Below are 19,917 nucleotides of genomic sequence, written 5' to 3'. Positions count from 1 at the left end.
CGCCACAATGGGCAACATGCCAGTTCCTTATGTGTCCCTTTGAAGGAAGCAGCAGCCTTTGAGGGCTCCTCTGGGTTAGTTTCTTTTTTATTAATTCCAGGTTCAGGCATAATTATGTTCATTAGCAAGAGGCTAGAAATCAATCTTGGTGGTTACCTTTGAAGCTAAAAAAAGGTGGGGTACAAATCCAGATAAAAAGAAATCAGAACTGCTACAAACAAGCCACATGCATCCATGTGTCTTGTTGTAAAGCAACAGTGGGCATATTTATACAGAAAATGGAGGTAACAAAACCAGCCAGAACTGGAACTTGCTTTCTCAAAGCAATCCCTGGCCCTCAAATGTTTTTGGAGAGCTTTGTTTGGAAAGTAACTTATATACTATGAGGTGAGGGAGAGGAAACCTATCAGGAAACCTACTCTTTAATTATTCTGAGCTAGCTACAGCAATGCAAGCGGAATTAGTTCACGTGGAGGGCATAGTAGTTCCATCAACAAAAACCAGCATGCTGTAGCAGTTAGACTAGTACTGGATTAGGACTAGGGAGCCCTTGGTTCAGATCTCTGCACTGTGACCTTGGGCCCAGTTACACTCTTCAAGCCCAGCACATCTTGAAGGGTTACTGTGAGAGTAAAACTGGAGAGGCAGTGGTGGTGAGAACTATGTGCCCCTTAAAGGAAGGGCAAAAAAGAAAGAAAAGACACAAGGCTAATTATGGCTACCTCAAAGCTCTGGTTACACATTTGCTTTGAAGGGCCCCCTTCCATTCTACATCTTATATGTGTGCATCTAGAAATGCCATATATAATGGCCCAGTTTGCAGAGTTAGCAACCATGGGTTACTGAAGACGAGTGGGAGAGGATGTGTGTGCTAGTTCCTGCCTCCCCGCCCCTTCTGAGATAAACAAGGTTGTTTATCATGATGTCCAAACCTGGAACTCGAGCTGCTGGGGCACAGGCAACACAGAATTGGAATCCATGGTTAAACTGGGAATTAGCACACATGTTCACTCCTGCTGATCTTTTCAACAACCCCTGGTATTTTATTCATGGGTGGTTATGACACCTGAACCTGGTCATTAAGTAAGGAATTTGCTGCAGGCATTATTCAGGTACATGCAGCAGGGAACCAGGAGAGCTATGGCTCATGATTTATACACAGGGCAGCAAAAGTTTGCCATTACATGTGTGAAGTAGTCCTCATCAGCTGTCGCGGGGCTTAAAGTGATTACCACGCAATTAGTGCAACCTTCCCCAACCTGCTGCCCTCCAGATGTGTTGAACTACAACTCTTAGCATCTCCCAGCCAGCCAGGGCATTATATATGACATTTCTAGATTCACACGTGCTGGCTGGAGTTGTAGTCCAATACTTCTGGAAGGCACCAGGTTGAGGAAGACTGAATCAGTGTACAGGCAGGGCTATCCAGAGACATTTTCTTAAGCCAAGTGACTACCCTGAGTAATCCAAGTTTTTTGCCCTAGCATCTCCCATCGTATTGCAAGGGATCCCGGATCACGCCTCTTAGATAGTGCACCATTTCTTTATTATCCCTGCAGCTGTCACCACCCCAAGCAGCTACTTGCCCTGCTTGTGTAATCAAGCTGGCTGTGTTTACAGGAAGCCAAATTAAAAGTGGTGTTTATCCTGGGAGCCACTGAAATGTTGCTCTCCAGAAGTAAAATGTGAAGTTTACAAAGGCATTTGCATCAGACTAAGAAGTTGTTCACAAAAGTCTTAAGAAGGTAAATTTGAGGGCAGCATACTGTTATGCCTAGGGGAGAATACAATTGTAGAGAATACTCTAAAAAGCCCAGATTCTGTTACTGTTCTGTGGTTCACACTCAAATCACAGCAAGCCAAAGCACTGGAATCTAGGCTGGTTATTATTATGACATCACTTAATAGCAGCAGCCACAGGGTTTTATTTCAAGCCAATACATACTCAAATCTGAGTGTTATTTTTAGATATGATTAAAAGTTAACTAGCCACATGGAAAGCTCAATTCCCCCCTCCCTCTCAGTAATGAAAGGTTTTAAACAAGTGAGAAATCTGCCTGCTGTATCCATGAACCTTATCAGCTTTCACCTTATTTTGTTTTCCCTAAAGCAGGTAAGAGAAATTCAGATGTGCTTTTCAGACTTCCCTTGGCCAGCCCTTTTAGAGTTAACCTGTTCAAATTGTTTAGTATTGCTTGCTCCTTGAGTATTAGGGGGGCACTGCTTCTAGTCAAATTCTCCAATGACCCTGTGTTTGTCCCTTTAACAGCAGTGATCTTGTTTCAGCAGTATAATAGCTCAGCTCAGAGGCCAAGCTACCATCACATTGTATTTCTCTCTTCAAATTAACAGAAGGCTGCACTTACAGGCTATAACTAAGGTTTGGGGCAACAGTGAGTAAGAGAAAAAGCATGTGCATGAGCAAGCTCCCAGAAAGACATCACCCCTATGCTGTTGCTCCATCCTGAACAGCCAGAATGTCTCCTCTGTCTTGATTCATTCTAAGATGCTGGGCTAAAGAGTACTACTTTGTCTTGCAATAAGTAGTCACATTGCCTTTACAGCATGGTAGAAGTTCTGCTGCCTCTGAAGGTAGCAGAGATATCATCTAGGACTACTTCTGGAAGTATGAATACTCCCTGCAGTGGCTGATCACAGGGTGGACTAAATCAGAACAGACTCAAAATACAAGAGGAATTTGGTTACCACATTTTTATATATTTCTCCTCAGCCCCTTCCCATTTATCAAAAAGCTTATATTCCAGCAAAAAAACCAAAACAAATGTTGATCAGCTCTAGAACGGAGCAATGTTCCAAAGTCAAACACTGGATTTATCCCAGAAATACAGTCAGTTACATTCAGTTGTGACAAACTGTTCTGTCCAGAGGTCATGAATTACGACTTCCCAGCCTGCACTTCCCCAGCCCTAAAAACAAGACAGTGTGTTATGAGCAGCCCAGAACTAATAAGCTCTAGGAGCAACCATTGCTTGCCAGCACTCTTTGAACTATAATGGAGCATCTGTTGATTTAATCCCCTGTGGGCTAACTCCCCTCCCTTTCTTCCCCCCGCCTTTAATCCTTTTTCTTTCTGAAGTGCTTTCACCCTGAAATTGGACATGCTCCCTCCTGCAGGCCATTCTTGGAGGGATTCCTCCTTTTAACACAGGTTTCCCTAGCTGGTTAGGGGGGAGCGGGAGCGGGAGATGCAACTTTGTTCAATGTGTTGATGTGTCACACACAAGAACTCTAGGTGCCCATACATTATCCAAAGTAAGATTGGGGACTCCATGTCAATTTTAATAGGTCTGTGCTTCCCATTTAGGCCTTGGCAAGGGAAAAAGAAGCAGTCAAAACAGCTGCAATTCTAACTTAGTGTTATCTTGTCTCTTGCCAGCCCCAGCCTAGGTGTTTTAGAGGCAGTGTACAGGAAAGGGTTTTACACTCAGCTGGTCTCCCAGGCCTGTCGTTAATTCCAGTTTTTAATAAGAAGGAATCACCAAGTCCAGACCTGGACACCTTCTTTGTAACTAAGAATTCTAGGGCAGCAAAATACACAGCACAGCCCCTGCTCAACTAGTTTATTTACCAACTGTTCTTTTCCACTGCTATGGGATACAATGGGAATCCTATTTACCACAGAGAGAAGACCAAGCCAACAGTCAATTTAAACACTGGGGAGAAAAGCGCTTCCCTGCTGGACTATTATCCTGATGCGCTTAAGGCTGCAGTTAGGCCCCAGCAACAGGTTAGTCACTCCCCATCCATGAAAATATACGGCAAATTACACTTGATGTGTAAATGCATACAATGAAACAATGGCTGGGTTTACACACCACGGCAACCCATACTCAGGATTGAATATGGGTTGAGTGTGAGTTTGTTAACCACAAACGAGCCACATTACACAACCCAACAACAAACCATGGCTTCTCTTCATGGGTTATCATGGTTAACAAACCATGGTTTGTTAGCACAGCTGGGTTCACACAAAACAACCCATGGTTCAACAATAACCCACACCCAGCCTTGAGTATGTGTTTGTCATGTTGTGTGAACCCAGCCTTTGACTTTAATGCAAAGGAGGATGCAAGTCTGAGCAGAGTGGTGGATGCTTAATGTCTCCCCACCCCCATTAGTTGCTTTTCCATTTAATATTGCCAGCTATGGGCTTCTAGATACTATTTCCAGCATCTAGAACCCTAAGTGGGGTAAAAGCAGCTAGGGGATCTTTTTTTTTTTACTTCAAATTTGCTGGTAGGGAAATAATTAAGCAGCTTCTTGCCTCAACATGCCTCTGCTCAAAACTGCCATGTCCCGCAGCTGCTTTTCAAAAAATAAAAATCAGGACTTCACTAGATGCATTACCTATAATACGTAGTTTGTTGCTATATTTGACCATCTTGGCTAATAAATGGTTGATGGGTCTCATTCTACCTGAGCTTCTAGCTTGGTTGAAAACCTATCCATAGCCTGCTTATTCAGTGGCCCTAAGACCTTTTAATAAAACCAAGATGGCAAGCAGACTCTTGGGTTCCTACCTCTGCCATTCACTGAAAGGATCTAAGGCCAGATTCAAAGGACACTGATTATTGCATTGAGCTATATTTTACTTTCTTTCCCACCTAATCCAAAATCCACAAACCTTAACCACACTATCACTCAGGCAAACAGGCCTGTATCTGGCACTAGAGACCATAGTTCACCCCTATTCAAGCAGCAGCAGCAGGCAAGAAAACAAGCTAGGAAAACACAGCATTTCTCAGATATCCCCTCCTGTTCCCAGATAGAGCCCAACCTATGGACATGTTACCATGTCTCCCTGACCCCCACCCCCGAGGCTGTAACATTCATCCAATCACAGCAAGCCTGTCCTGGTCAACTGCTAGTAGAAAACCAATTACTGGCTCAATAAGGGCAACACAATTGGTTGTATCCAATGCAAGTACAACTTAAGCACCATTAATTTCAATAGGTCTACTTTAAGTAGGACTAACGCTGGATACAACCCATTATATGTTCCTCTCTTCCTCAGTGGAGTGTTCCCTTCACATCTGGTTTTACCTTAGAAGTGCTGAAACAGGACAACCAGATGTTCTTGTGTGGATAGGTGGAGTGGAACAGACTAACAGAATGTAGTTTAAGCTGGATTAATTTCCAGAGTGTTTTGTCTTGCAGCTCAGCCTCAATATTGGGTTACAGACTAATTAAACATTTTGAGAGTTGGGAATGACCAGCTCCTGGAAGGAAGCTGATATGTTCCACTACACACAGGGATTAGCGTACAACTGCTCCTTCCCAGAAAGATATGTTGGAAGCCTCTGAATAAGACATACACAGTCCTCTTGAATAGTTTCAGGCTGGCACATCATACTTTCACGTGCTAACATCACACAGGTCACAAGCTGAGGTAACACCTTCCCTCCTACCTCATTTTGAATCTGTACAAAAAGCAGCTCAGCATGCAGAAGAGCAGTCCATATGTTTCTCCTCTTTAATTTGTTTCCTCATTAGAAAGAATGAGGCAGTCCTTCAGTGAGGCTTTAAAGGTCACTCAGGTTGAGCTCAGGCAGACTGGTGGACAACTCACTGCTGAGCTCTGCTCTCGCCAGCATGCCACCAGTTGCCCCTCCAGGGGTACTCTCCTCCAGCTCCAAGCTTGGTATGGAAATCTTGTCATCTACAAGTACAAGACAGAGTAGTTAGCCCACTCCTCTGACCCCCTGATTGGACACAACCACCACCACGGTGTCCAACCATCACCTCCTGAAGTCAACACAGTCAATATACCGGCAAGGTGCCCTTCACTGTTTATTACAAGTAATGTCAGACAAGACACATCTGTCAACTTTCAGGAGCGCCTGCAGGCATTCAGCTATTGAGTAATTAGTTTCCCCTAAAAATGCAAGAGTTTATTCGGCTCATTTTATTTATTTATTTATTGCATTTATATCCTGCCTTTTTTCCTCTTGCAAAGGAACCCAAGGCGGCTTACATTATCCTCCTCCTCTCCATTTTATCCTCACAACAACAACCCTGTGAGGTGGGTTGGGCTGAGAGTCTGTGACTGGCCCAAAGTCACCCAGTGAGCTTCCATAGCCAAGTGGGGACTAGAACCCGGATCTCCCAGCTCCTAGTCCAACACTCTTGCCGCTAAACTACAAGAACTCTGGGCAAACAGAGCCAATGAAGTTGCAGAGGGCTATAGCTTTAGGAAACGTTCTGAACACATCTTGAGGGTCCCAAAACAGATCAACACAGAAGTTGAATTGCAGCAGCTTCCTTAGGAAAGACAGAGTCATCAGCATTAGTGCAGAAAAAAAGCAAAATGCAAAGAGGTTTGAGAGACTCAGCCGCCAGGCCCTGTTCACGAGAATTTTAAGCATCTTAATGAAATAGGGCATGAATTCCCCTGAAGATAATGTTAATCCCTTTATCCTCCAAAATGGGGGTTCATCAGAGTGACACAATACAGGCCTTGAAGTTCCAGGAAAAAAGAAAAGTAAACATTTCAGAGAAGCCTTTTCAGTACCAGCCCCTTCCTCTTCCTGGCTAGTCATAATCATAGATTTCATAATTCAAAATAAAAACTCAATTAAAAATGTAGAGAAACCTTGTGGCCCTAGAGAAGCTACCAAGTAATGGTTTCAATAAATATTTCAGAGTGTGCTGGTTACACCTGGGCTCACCAGCAAGTTGTGCAATCTCTGGTTCGCTGAAGAGTTCATCCGAGCTGACATCTGTGAGACTGAACTCAGAGACTGAATCATCACTGAGAAAGAACAAGGCATCTTCATGCAACAATTCTTTGGTTTTTTCTAGGAGACAAACACCCAAACAGATTAGGAAGAACAGCAGCTCACAGCAATTCTGGGCTCAGTTTCCAAAATAAATGTTTACCATTAGTAAACAACTGAAAAGCTGCCCTTTTACTGTCTGAAGCCCTGATTGATGATCGAGTAGGAGGTTCTATGAACAATACAAGCATACTGTAATTACAATTTTTATTGTTTCCTTAAACATTAAAAAAGACAGACAGAGGCTCCTCTTCTATATGTTCTTGGTGAGCATGCCTTGGACACATCCTCTAACACAGGGATGGGGAACCACAGTCCAGGGGCCCAAATCCAGGCTGCCCCAGGTGACCATGTTCCCTTGCACTGGCCCCACCCACTTTTCCCCTCAACCACCAATCATTTGGTGGTTTCCAGATTTTGTGCAGTTTTTTCCCCATTCTAAACGGTTGGAATGCCTCTCCTAAGGCTTAGTTACTGGCACGAAGAGCTTTAAGCTAAAAGCTGCTGGTATTTTGGGGTTTTTTGGCCCTTCCCCTTTTGCCTTTGGCTCCACCCACCAGTGGAATGCAGCCCCGGAGAGCTTCTCTGGAATTGAAATTTGTCCCTCAGGCTGAAAGTTTCCTCAACCCTGCTCTGTCATGTGTGTTAACTACATAATATGAAAATGGAGACATGAAGTAATGTGAAGCACTTATCTGAACATAATTATTCCCAGAATATTCTCCCAAGTTGAAGGGAAGGAGAAGCCAGAGTGATGGTACAGTAGGATCAGCCAAAAAGGTTCTAGTGAACCAGCACTAGCAAGCTGAGGGCTATTTTACATGCAGTGTTGTGTTTTTCTACACAAAGATAATCTGTGGGGCAAAAAGCAAGCACCCTTTCATATAGTGTTTATTTTATAGGAAATATTAAGAGTTTGACAGCAGCTGCCCAGTCCACGGACTTGCGTCAAAACTAACAATATTGTCACACTTAACATGTGACCATGTGCAGCCCTTTTCTTAATCAGAGATTAGGTCCATATAGTGTTAACTGGGACTGGCCAATGTCATCATATGCCAGTGCTTCTCCATCTGAACTGACTGCCAGTCTATTTCTAGGCCCAATTCAAAGTGCTGATTTTAACCTTTAAAGCCCTAAATGGCTTGGGACTGTGTTACCTAAAGAAACATCTGTCATATTTACCTACCCAGATGCTTAGATCACCAGGTCCCCCACCAAATGAGGTGAAGCAGGTGGCTACAAAGAGAGACGGCCTTTTCAGTGGTGGTGCTGTTTGTGAAATACTCTCCCCAGAGAGGCTCACTTGGCGCCTACATTATGGTCTTTCTGGCTCCAGCTGAAGACTTTTTTTTTATTCTCCCAGGCATTTTAAGAACTGTTTTTTAGAGGTTTTAATATTTTAGTCTGCTGCTGGTTTTAATTTGGTTTTATGTGCTGATATGATTTATTCTTTGCTGCTTGTTTTATTCTGACCTATTCTTACCTTTGTTTTGATATTTGTATTTTATATTTTTAATGTATTGTACACAGCCCCAAGAACTTTGGTTACTGGCTGGTTTACAAGTACAGTAAAGAAAGAAAGAATCAGTACTTACTCATATGAATGCGCTCTTCCTTAAATGACAGAACATTCAGCTTGTCCTCCAAGTGGAGACTTTTCACTTGTTCTTTTAGGTCAGTAACCGCAGATCTAATTAAAAACCATCAAATAAAAACACATAGTAGCAATTAGTTCCAAGGGAAGGAATACATGTAAGATGAAACACAAATTCTTGCACAGCAGACAATCTGAGATTTAGATTGTTAAGTTCAGAACAGCTCTGTGCAATTCAATTATGCAAAGCACAAGAAAGGGGGGTAATTAATGTCCTAAAGTGCCTGTAGACAGTGAAATAATCAACAGTACGGTGACTGAAGAACTAATGGAAAGCAAGCCATGATTGACTACAGTGACAGGAAAGCTGGACTTATTGGAAGAACAGATTTAATGCCAGAATTGTGCCACAGCACATACGTTTCTCTGGTGTTGCTCACTTAGAATCATTTATGGATTTGAGAGAAACACAAAAGGAGCTACGGAGGTGAACAACAGTATCTGTTCCTGGAGATTCAAACCAATATTATGAGACTGACTTACTATAGGTTTTGTGAACCTAGGTGATGATAATTGCTGGAACAGAAGGCTCTTTCATCCCTAAGAGATGCATTCTAGGACACAGACAAGTACTGTGCCATTCAGCATATCTATTTATGAGACCCAGGTATCCTGTGGTTAAAAGCAAAGGGCACAAAACAGAACAGGGGAAGAAAGCATCTGCTTCATTACAATTAAAATGGGCAGAGCCTGGAAAGAGTGGAGAAGTGGAGGCAGCAGGAATCTGAAGGGGCATGTCTGTGAGGAGTTGCAAGCAGGCAATTCATTTTACTAGTCATCCCTCTCTAAACAGCAGCAAGGTCATAACATTCATTGAGCAGGTGTGATAACAGCAAAAAAGGTCAACCTCATACAGCACCTTCACAGGAAGGTCTCTGCCTGATCTTTGCCTCTTTTGGCAAACACTGTGAATAGGGTGCCTCTGGCAGATAGTTGCCTCTAGCCACAAAGCTGGGTTCTTCCCCATCCACCACCACGCCTTCCTCTGAATAAGAACAGTAATTCTAATCTAGCAATCATGCACATCTCAGTCCTGCCGAGCCACTTGCACACATGCCCACTGCAGCACATATGACGCCTCACGCATTTCCCTACTTGACGTGGCTGAGTTCCTGCTGGGTGCTCTGGGTCTCATTCCTAGCTTTATCCAAATCCCGAGTCTGAGTTTTGTGGGTGTTCATCAGATCTTCTAGCATCTGGGAACAAGAAAGAACATGGGACAACTGTGGTTTTAAATCTAAGTGTTTGTTTGAATTTGTTTTTAAAGACAAAATCAGCACATTCCCATAAAATCATATAAGCAAGAAGGGAGTTTATCTGGTTTGGGTTTTGTTCTTTTTAAGTACAGCCATACTGCTTCCCTGTCATGTACGCCCCTGCAGAGATTAGCAAGTGCCCAGACACAAAAGTGAAATAGCAAACACTATTTGTATCCACACTCCCACTGACATGGAACTATGCTACATTTCCCAGGCCAGGGAAACACAGCACAGCATTATAATGGCTATATTCCAGCCCTAACAGGAGGCCACAAGTGCTCTGGCAGCACACTATTTAGTGTGCATTAAATGTGCATTACACATTATTTAGGCAGTTGAAGAAACGCAGAACTGCTCTGGTGAATGCATGCGCCCACCTCCCAGCAGCTCTGGTGTCCCAGCACCTCACCTCTCTGCACTCTTCTGCTGTTCAGGCCAGAAGAACAGAATGTGCACCAAGACTAACAGCTGCTATAATGCATCACTCTTTCCATAGTTAGAGGAACCATCATCAGGGGAGGAAGGGCATTTGGGCAAGTGGAACAGAGGATGGGCCACTACTTTCTGAACCACTTATCTGTGAGAATCACCTAGCTTGTAGCTCACTAGTCACTTGCACATCATCTCCAACTCTCTTCTCTGTCTAATACAGATTATCAGCACCTCGGGTAAGGGCTGCATCCCCCTCTATCTTCAATGCTGGTCCTAACACCATTGGCATGAACATATTGGGTAGCAAGAAGCAAAGTTCTCAACTTCATACCTTACAGTATTGACTTTGAGTCCTCTTAATCTCATGGGTTGCAGACACTTGATTGAACAGATCTTCCTCTTGTCGATCTAAAAGATGCAATAAGCCATATCATTTTCTCAGCTGCAGGCATCCTCCCCTCTTCCCTACCAGGCCCACAGGGCAAGCAGTCTTTACCCTAATAGTTTTTACAGTACAGAGGCTAGGGGAGCAGGAGCATCAAGCAGTACTCGCCAAGTTTGTGTTTCAGCTGCTCTAACTCTCTTCTGATGCACTCGTACTCTTGCCACAGGACTTTCTTGCTGGAATAAGGATGAAAGCAGGAGCATCAGCACCAAGACAACAGGGATCACTTCCCTGGACCAACTGCAAAGCCCCTTAGAAATTCAGTGAATGTTTTAAGTTATTATGAATACTGTTTGAAATGTAGCAAACTAGCCCTTTGCCATTCTGATGTGTAGAGAGATGGTAGACTAGAGATCAACAATACTATCTAGCTGGATCTCTATAAGTTAGAAATAGGTGGAAGGGGTAGGTTCACTAATTTTAGTCTGTGGGGAGCCAGGTAGGTAACATGATTTTCTATAAGCAAGAGGCTATTAGGAAAAAAAAAACCTAACTCTCCCCAACAGAACAACCCCATTCAAGGGACTTAGCAGATGCCAAAGTATATTCAAGCCTTTGAAATTGTGCTTAAACTCTGAATTACATACTATGACCCCAACCTTATTACATCAATCACATGTTGCAGATAGCACCTGGAAATGTATTGCTTTTTGTCCACCACCACACTGCCCTATCCATCACTAATCTCAACTGTGGATAAAGCCAAGTTGCTTTTGCTTGCTAACCCAAATGCTGACCTCTCCAGCACATCTTGCTTGATGCCAGGGCTGGAAAACAAATCAGGAGTGCAGTCGCCATCTGACTGCTGAAACACCTGCTGATGAAGGCTACGGAGTTCACTCTTCAACCCTTCCATCCTGAGTCCCAGCACCGATTCCAAGGCACCACGTGAATTGTGCTGCAGTCGATCTACCTCCTCTGCAGCAATAAGCAGGACAGGAGGAAAATATTAGCCGACAGTACCCCCCCTTGGCTGCTACAACAGACAAAGGTGAGGATATACGGCGGTGATGTGAATTTGTTATTGGTGCAAGACACTCCATTAACTCCACTACAGAAATTATTTGTCTCTATTTGGGTACCACAGAGCCAACTGAGACACCGGGAATGAGGAAGCCCCCAGAGATTGCTGGCTGGCTTCAGCTAGGAAGGACGGGAGTCCAGATACGGAGGTAGCATTCTTCATATGGAGCACCCTGTTAGGATATGGAGTGCACATTAGGATGTATTACATGCCTATAAGGGCACCTCCACAGGGTTATTAGAAAAGCAGGAGGGTATTTGGATTTATGAAAATTCACCCAGCATCCAAAGGTACATATGAAAACACAGTACAAACAGACAGAAACCTGTGGGTGGTTAGTTCAAATCCTTATGTTAATTCAGCATCCCATCCCCTGCTTTTTGGTACTTACTGCCCTCTTAGGGTAGCCAGCACACAACACTGGCTTCCCCACAGTGTCTAGACTCCAGCTCTGGCATCCCTATGGCTCTGAGGCTTCCTGACCCACAATCCCCTGCCTGCCAACAGTACACAGACCCTCCTGTCTAGAGGCCTCATGTGTAGCTTTGCCGCCAGTCCTACTTTTTCCTTGCCTCTTCCTTTTTTAATTTTGTCTCCACTATCCATAGTTTTCTCAGGGCCCTGAATTCCCAGGTACAGCCTACTTTATCCCACTTCCTGTAGCCACCCCATCTCTCCCCCCGCAAGCCTAGCCTATAGTCCCTTTTAATCTTAACTGCTCTTACATTGTTTTTTTTAGAGTCTCCTTTCTGATTAACCCTATTCTGGCATCAGTTCCCTGTCTAAACATATCTCAGGTATCTCCTCTCAACATTCCACAAGTCTGGGCATCCCCCCTTCCTCCTCTCTTCTCTCTGCACTTGCATAGGTCTCTGACTCCTCATCTCTCAGTTCTCCCTTTTTCTTCCTTCAGTCGGTTTTGCTCCATGACTGTCCTCCCTCCTCTCCTTTTTTCTACTTCCCTTTACAGAGTTCAGTGGCAACTACAAACAAGGCTTTTCTTCTCCCAGCATTTCATTCTCCTAACAATTCACACCAGTGTCGAAATCCGTGCAGTGTGGCTGGCTAGCTACAACAGACTAGAAAAAACTGGTACCAATTCCACTATGTGCCTCTCAATTCAGGGAGAGGAGGAATGCAGACATAGGGATGCAGTCCTTCTCTCAACCCAGCTTCTATTTTTTATGACCTTCATAGGTCATAGACATTCCTACAATGATGTGAGGAAGGACAGTAAACAGGAGATACTTTGAATTCCCCCAGGGAGCCACAACTGACCCACAGGACTTCTGTTGTGCAGGCCTGGTCTAGAGAAGTTGTTCGGAGAATTCAAAGAAAGAAGCCAACTGTTGTACTGACATGCCAATTCTGTGTTTGAGAAGGAAAGGGAGAATATTCAAAATCTTCACTGGGTTTTGGTTTGGTTTATTAGTTATTACCTTTAAAGCCCTACATGGATTAGGACCAGAATATCTAGAGGATCGTCTTCCATATGAGCCCGCTTGCTCATTAGCATCTGAAGAGGCTCTCCTTTGCATCCTGCCAACATATGAATTAGGTTTGGCTGGGACACTTCCTCTCTAGTTGCACCTAGACTATGGAACTCCCGTTTTGAGGGAGGCTTGCCTCGTTTCCCTTGATGATAGTCTTCTGTCAGCTGCAAAGACCTTTCTCTTGGAAGACATTTTGCCTGCCAAACTGTTGATGTTTTAAAGTCCCTGGTTTGAGGTTTTATTTACAGATTCCCCATTACATTACGGGTTTCTTAAACTGTTGCTATTAAGCACCTTAAGCATTTTAATGGAAAAGTGGGGTACAAGTCTTCTAAATAAAGAAACTCGTCTTTTTATGGTTTACAAGCAAATCTTTGTTTCAAAGACACCAGACAATCAAGAAATGAGGATACCTATGGAAGAGCAATTGCCAAACAAGGTAAATCATACCCTCTAGATGACTGATACTCTGCTGCTGCAGCTCCTTCTCCTGTTTCAGCCGATTTACTGCCAGAGTGAGGGAATCTATGACCTAATGAGGAAGATGAGAACTAAAAACCTGGTAACAGTAAGTTTCACCTAACCAAGGGGCTCTCAAAACCTTCAGCTGAAAGGTAAGAGGGCAAAAAAGCTAAGGTAAACCAAAGAACTGGTTTGAAACTGTGCATCATTCCTCTGTGAGCACCCCCACCCCATCTTGACTCGAATTTCAGAACAGGTGGCATTCATGGGATTTCCCTCTGTTTTGTCCTCACAACAATCCTACGAGGTAGGCTAAACTGAGATACAGCAACCGGTCCAAGGTCATGAAGTGAGCTTCATGGCTGAACAGGGAGTTGGAACCCAGGTCTATCCGCTTGAAGTCCAACTATCTATTTCATGACACTATCTTCTCTTATGCGCAACACTTTGCATATGGTTTTGCTGCATTTATAACTCTCCCACTGATTAATTTTGAAATCTCCAAAGTACAGACACCCCCTTCACAAAAACGTTTATGAGGAAAGAGTGAGCGCAGGCACCTAGTTGTGATAACAAACCCTTTCTCCACCTCATAGCAGAGAGGCTGCATGTCACTGCAGTGTTGATTACCTGGGCTTGTGAATGCAGTTGCTTGCTGATGGCTGAAAGCTCCTCAGTGGCCATTCTACAGCATGGGTGAGCTTCACATGTGAAATGCAGGGGCGATGGTCCAGTCTGTGGCTCAGTTGGAACAGCACTCTCAGTATTTATTCTGTCCAGCAGTAAATCAGCTGTGGGGACAGAAAGCAACAAAACTGGCCAATCTGCAAAGCATGGAAACCATCTAGAATTGGCTTAATACAATGCAAAGATCAGTTGCATTGATTATCTCCAACTACCTTTCTGTTCCTTTCATCCCTCCCTCTGTTCTAACTAATATTTCCAGAGTCTCACAGCTATATCCGCTTGGATGTCAGATCAATCTTCTCAGCTAATTAAGAGTGTGAACATCATCTTTGATCCTTTTCATTTATTATTATCCTCTCTTTTTTGGCTCACATCAGCACTTTACTTAATGGTTGTTGGTTCTCTAATATTTCTAAAATCCATCCTTTTTTATCTAGTGAATTTACTAAAACTTTTATTCAGATGCCCTTTCTGTCTCTGTGGTAACTATTGAAATATTCTGTTCATTGGTGTTCCTGTCTCTCAACTTAAACCTATTAGCAACCTTCTGAATTTAATTTTTCATTCTTCACTCTTTAATCATGTCACACCTTGGTGTTTTTCCCTGCACAGACTCACTATTGTTTTATATAGCCTAAACTACTACTTTTAACATTTACACCTCTTCAGTTTTCCCCTTCTTATCTGTCCACACTGTTTTCCCTCTAGTCTCCTCAGTCTCCATTCAACCCACTTCTTTGTGCTTTTTCTTGTGCATTTGTATTCTCTCTCATCTGGCCCCTTATGTGTGAAACGTTTCCCCTTTAAATACTCAGCTAGCCTCCTTTTTGTCCCACCAGTAAGAAATTAAAAACTCATTCTTGCTTGCATTTCCATCTCCTTCTATCTTGAGGTTGACTCTTTCCCACTCAAAGGTTAATTATTGTAACCTTTTAACTTTTTCCTTCTTTTATTCCTTTCCCACTAGCACACATTTTCCCCTTTCCTGTTTTCATTTGATTTAAAGCCTGTGAGCCTGCAGGCAGGGATTTGTTCAGTTCTTTTATAGGTAACTGATATAGAAGTGAGATTACATTCCATTTTTTTTAAAAGCAAAGCCTACAATTCATATTTGTTTTATTTATTATATTTTTATACCACCCAATAGCCAAAGCCGTCTGGGTGATTCAAAAAAATTAAAACACTAAAATAAAACATGATAAAACATAATATAAAACCTTTGAAAGGTTGAAACAGAATAAAACCAGAGTAAAAACCAGCAACAGGGAAAGATCTAAAAGCACAACACAGTTAAAAACAAACTGAAGAACTAAAAATCCTAGGAAAATGAAAAAGTCTTCACCTCATGCCGAAAAGACCACAATGTAGGTGTCAGGTGAGCCTCTCTGGGGAGAGCATTCCACAACTGCAGCGCCACCACCACAAAGGCCCTCTCCTTAGTAGCTACCCACCTCACCTCATTTGAGGTGGGTGACAACTCATTCCAGTTGAAAAAGGGGGCAAACAGAGGGGGTAGATGTGAGTGAGATTCAGGGGCATGGTCATTCAGTAGGCTCACTGAACATTAAGAAGTGCCTTCCTGAACCAGGCCAAGGTCTGCCATCGGGGCGGTGAATCTGTGGCCCTCCAGATGTTGTGGGGCTCCAACTCCCATCAACCCCAACTAGAATGAGCAGTGATCAGAGATGGGAGGTATAGCTCAATAACAGTTGGAAGGCAACAGGTTCCCCACCCCTGGTGTATCTAGCGTGGCATTCAGGTTCTAACAGTGGCCAGTGAGATGATGCCATTCGGTTCTCAGAAGCAGGTCATGATGGTCATGGTCTTTCCCTATTGTTGACTCCCAGGGTCTACACACACCTGAATAAGCAGAAAGCTGTCCCACCAGATCTCTAGCCAGAGAGATTTTCTAATCTTGAAACCTCAGAAATGCAAGGCATTAAAGAGACATCCCTTCTGCGGAAGGTGCTTTAAAAATACACAATACAACCAATCATCCTTACCTTTGGAAGAGTTGCTGGCTGGGTTCAGACGCTGCTGTAACAGAAGCAAGATGTAGTTAAGTTATAACTAGTTTCAAATACGCGAAATGGAACATGAAGCACATGAATGCATATTGCATCAAATCCAAGTTAGCTTGTTCTGACAAACACTTGGAGAGCAGCTGGCAATACAAAATGCTCTCTTATTATACTTTCAATGGGCAGGCAACAGTAACATATACAGCTGGAGCAAGTGAGCACGATCTCAAAATGCCATGTTTTCCAAGCAATAACACTAACTGTCACTTGACAGCTCAGATGAATGAAGACCAAAGCAACATTTCCAATATCCTTTATTTACAATATTTCAAAACTGCTTTTTAGCTGTCACTCCCTTAAAGGGGTGTATAAAATAGTCAAAATCACTAAGGCAAAAACAGAAACAGACTAAACAGTTTCATGGCAGAAAACCACACAGTAGGGCCAATTTCCAAAAGCAGAATGAATTAAAAAAAACGGGGGGGGGGGTTGTTTTTACCTGTTTCCAGAATGCCTTGAGAGGGAGAGCCAAACGAACAGTTCTTGGAAGCGAATTTCAAAGCTCCAGGATGGCAACCAAGGAGCCCTGCTCCTTTCTGGAGACAAGTCTAGCCTCCTTATCAGATGGAGCTTGAGGCGGGGCTTCACTCATAAATCTTTAACTTCAGGAAAATTCATAGGGGATGTGGCTTTTCCCCATATATCCCAGTCCCAGACTGTTTAAGGCTTTATAGATTAAAACCTGTATCATGAATTAGTAGCAATTCAGTAATACATGTTTCAATATAAGTCTCACATAAAATACAAGTCAGAGAGTGGCATTCTGCATCAGTCCAAGTTTCCAACCATCTCCATGAGCAGCCCCACTTACAAAGAGTTGCAATAGTCTAACTTGAGTTCACCCAGGCATGGATAACAGTGATTAGGTTTATTTCCCAGCAGAGGGCACAGCTAGCATACTAGCTGGTAAAAGGCACTTTGGACTACAGATAGGGGTCTGCTGGCCAAGCCAAAGACTGTAGATGCCAGCCCCCCACCCCCCAGTCTTTGCCAACAGAAAGACCAGCAGGAGAGTGACTGGTTGTGCAACACTGGTTGGAGGCACCCCAAATACCTCCAACCAGTGTTGCACAACACCTCGCTCCCCTGCCCACCTTGCCCAAAGAGAAAGGCCAATGGGAGAGCAGCCAGTTGCATGATGCTGGTTGGAGGCATCCTGAGCACTGGTGTGCAACATGCCCTTTTCTGTCAACCTTTCCCGTCAAGAAAGGTCAGAGGGAGAGCAGCTGGTTGAGAGCTACTGCATGGAGGTGCGCCATGCACCTTCAGGCAGCAGCATCCAAACTTCCCTGCACCATTCCTGCTCCAGAGAAGGACAGCTAGGGAGGGGTTCTTCTGGTATAGCCCTGCATAGCTGACTGCTCATCACGTTCACCAGAAGGCAGCGCTCCACTCACCATGGTGAGCACGACAAGTGGATTTATTGAAACCTGTTAGCCATCACAAGAACAAGGCCAGGTTCAGAATTACCCCTAAGTGACAAGCCTGATCTTTCACGGAGAGCACAAGCCCACCTAGAAAAGGCCTTTTCCTCCTTCCATCCAGCTATTTCAGTGAAGCAAACTTAACAACATCACTTTGTCTTGTCCAGATTGTGCTTGAGTTTATGGTCAGACTGAAATAGCTGCTTCAGAGACCACAAGGTAATTATTTGCCATTTATCATGCTGGTTATTCAAGCCAATACACATGCCAACCATGAATGAGGAAGGGAGCCCAATTCCATGTCATTGCAAAGCAACCCCATCAAGACAGAATAGGAATGTATTGAGTATGGCAGTCAGTTTTGGCTTACACGCTCCGAGTCTTGCCACAAACTGGGAAAAGCTTAAGTAGTTCAGCAAAGTCTACAGGGGTAAAATGCCTAAAAAGATGTTTTTTTAAAAAAAAAGACAACACAGTTAAACTAGATGATATGGTAACCATTTTACAGTTTTGAATGCAATTATTATAAGTAGGATGGAGTCCATTTATTCTTGGAGGCCCTTAAATATGAATTCAATGCATTGTCCAAAAGATTGCCACATTATCTCCCTATTCATTGAACTGAGTCTCTGAACTACTGACTCGTTACACTCGTTACTCGTTACTATATTCTCAACCTACCTGGCTTTCACTCCAGAAGGAACTATATAAAAATTAGTAGTCACTGTTAACAATCAGCACCAAATAGTTCAGCAGATTCTTAAAAACCACTAAAGCCTAATTCTTGGAAACTATCAACAACATTGATAGTTGTTGATAGCCCTAACAGAACAGACCTTTAATGTGAACATGTATCAACAGCATCTTTAACAGTCCTATTCAGCAACTAAAGGCCTTTCCTCAACACTGGAAGCGGGGCGAGGGACACAAGTCTATATGTTGCTCGGTAGCTGAACTTGCCTTAATTTTGGCCATGTTGCTGTCTGTTTCAGTCAATATCGAGCTCAGCTGTGTGTCCCAATCCATGCTGTTGGCAAAAAGATGCTTTTAGCAATTCACTGGCTGCCAATTTGTAACCTGGGAGGAATCCTTGGCTAGAAAGAAATCCCAGCAGGAGAGAAGAGTGCCTGCAAAAGCAGCAGGAGAAATGTTGGTTTTCTTCCATGATCTGTACTGACCCTCATCACAGCCAAGGGAAAAGGAACAACCACCAAGAAGTACAGAGTTGAAAATTCAGGTACTTGCACAGAAAAGAATGCCCACAAGTTGTTGTTGCTGTTTTTCAAAGCAGCTAAGGAACACCCAGCACAGAAAATGTCTCTAAAGGGAATACACCACCTCACATCTGCCACAGCTCCATCGCACAAGCATCCTTTACCCTCAGAATCAGGACTATGTTTCAAAGAGCCCCCCCCCGCCCCCAAACGCACACAACCGTTCAAGAAGTCTATAAACTCTCTCAGCGATGTACATGGGCAGAGACACCCAAGCAGGCCCCATCTGTAGGAGCAATGGGAGCGCAGGTACCTCTTCTATAAGTATAGGGTTATATCCAATGTTAACTTAAGTCCCATTCATTTCAACGGGTCTACTCTAATTAGGACTAACAATGGACCCTATCCCCCCCTTTTTTTTAGGGGTTGTGGCCATACCCTATCCTACTATAGGATTATTACTGGGGCACAGACACGTCCTTGAGTGCTTTGCGACAGGGAGTCACTCACTCGATCTCTCTGATGATAAGGGAGCGCAGAACCCCACCCAACCTTCGCCGGTGCTTCTGGCTCGGAGGGTTCACACAGACACTATGTCAGCCTCTCTCCATTACGGGGGCTGTGGGCGCCCAGGTTCCTCGCCATAGCGGCTCTGGCTATCCCGACTGGAGGACGCCAAGCAAGCAGAGCCTGAGGGAGGAAGAGGAAAGAAAAGATACGGCGGCGGCCTTGCCCGCATCCGCAGCCTGGCCCTTTCCACGGCGGAGATTCGAACACGCACTCCGGAGACCGCTAAAAGCCCGAGGGCAGGTTCCGCCTTCCGCTCCGCCGCGGAGGCTTCTGGAGAGGAAAGTCCATCCTGCCTACCAATTACCGTGAGCAGGAACCTTACTGCGACTACATTTCCCAACAGGCATTTCACCACCGAAAGCGTGAGGCGTC

General features: G+C 43.9%; 1 protein-coding gene across 10 annotated transcripts; it reads right to left on the bottom strand.

Moving 5' to 3' along the window:
* Positions 1-1,869: 1,869 nt before the first annotated feature.
* Positions 1,870-19,901, bottom strand: LOC146348257 (uncharacterized). Of its 10 annotated transcripts, XR_014790577.1 has the most exons (13): positions 19,486-19,781; positions 18,722-18,888; positions 16,260-16,293; positions 14,200-14,360; positions 13,558-13,639; positions 11,328-11,508; positions 10,699-10,766; positions 10,477-10,553; positions 9,550-9,650; positions 8,396-8,490; positions 6,690-6,818; positions 5,430-5,680; positions 2,701-2,927 (listed from the first exon to the last, which is right to left on the bottom strand). XR_014790577.1 is itself a non-coding variant. In XM_084852670.1 (12 exons), the coding sequence occupies exons 2-12, from the start codon at positions 18,785-18,787 to the stop codon at positions 5,544-5,546; spliced, it is 1,131 nt and encodes a 376-aa protein (XP_084708796.1). In that variant the 5' UTR covers position 18,788; positions 19,486-19,901; the 3' UTR covers positions 1,892-5,543. The 10 variants fall into 10 exon arrangements, 8 of the variants coding, with proteins under 8 accessions (XP_084708800.1, XP_084708796.1, XP_084708802.1 ...); XM_084852670.1 differs by having other exon boundaries at positions 1,892-5,680; positions 18,722-18,788; positions 19,486-19,901; XR_014790578.1 differs by lacking the exon at positions 18,722-18,888 and having other exon boundaries at positions 19,486-19,807.
* Between the last annotated feature and the right edge of the window lie 16 nt (positions 19,902-19,917).

This window comes from Heloderma suspectum, chromosome 4 (genome assembly GCF_057233095.1).
Source record: "Heloderma suspectum isolate Gila_16-S chromosome 4, 16-S_ref, whole genome shotgun sequence".
Lineage (NCBI taxonomy): Eukaryota > Metazoa > Chordata > Lepidosauria > Squamata > Helodermatidae > Heloderma > Heloderma suspectum.
The sequence above is the reverse complement of the archived record's forward strand: the minus strand, read 5'-3'. Positions and strand labels throughout refer to the sequence as shown.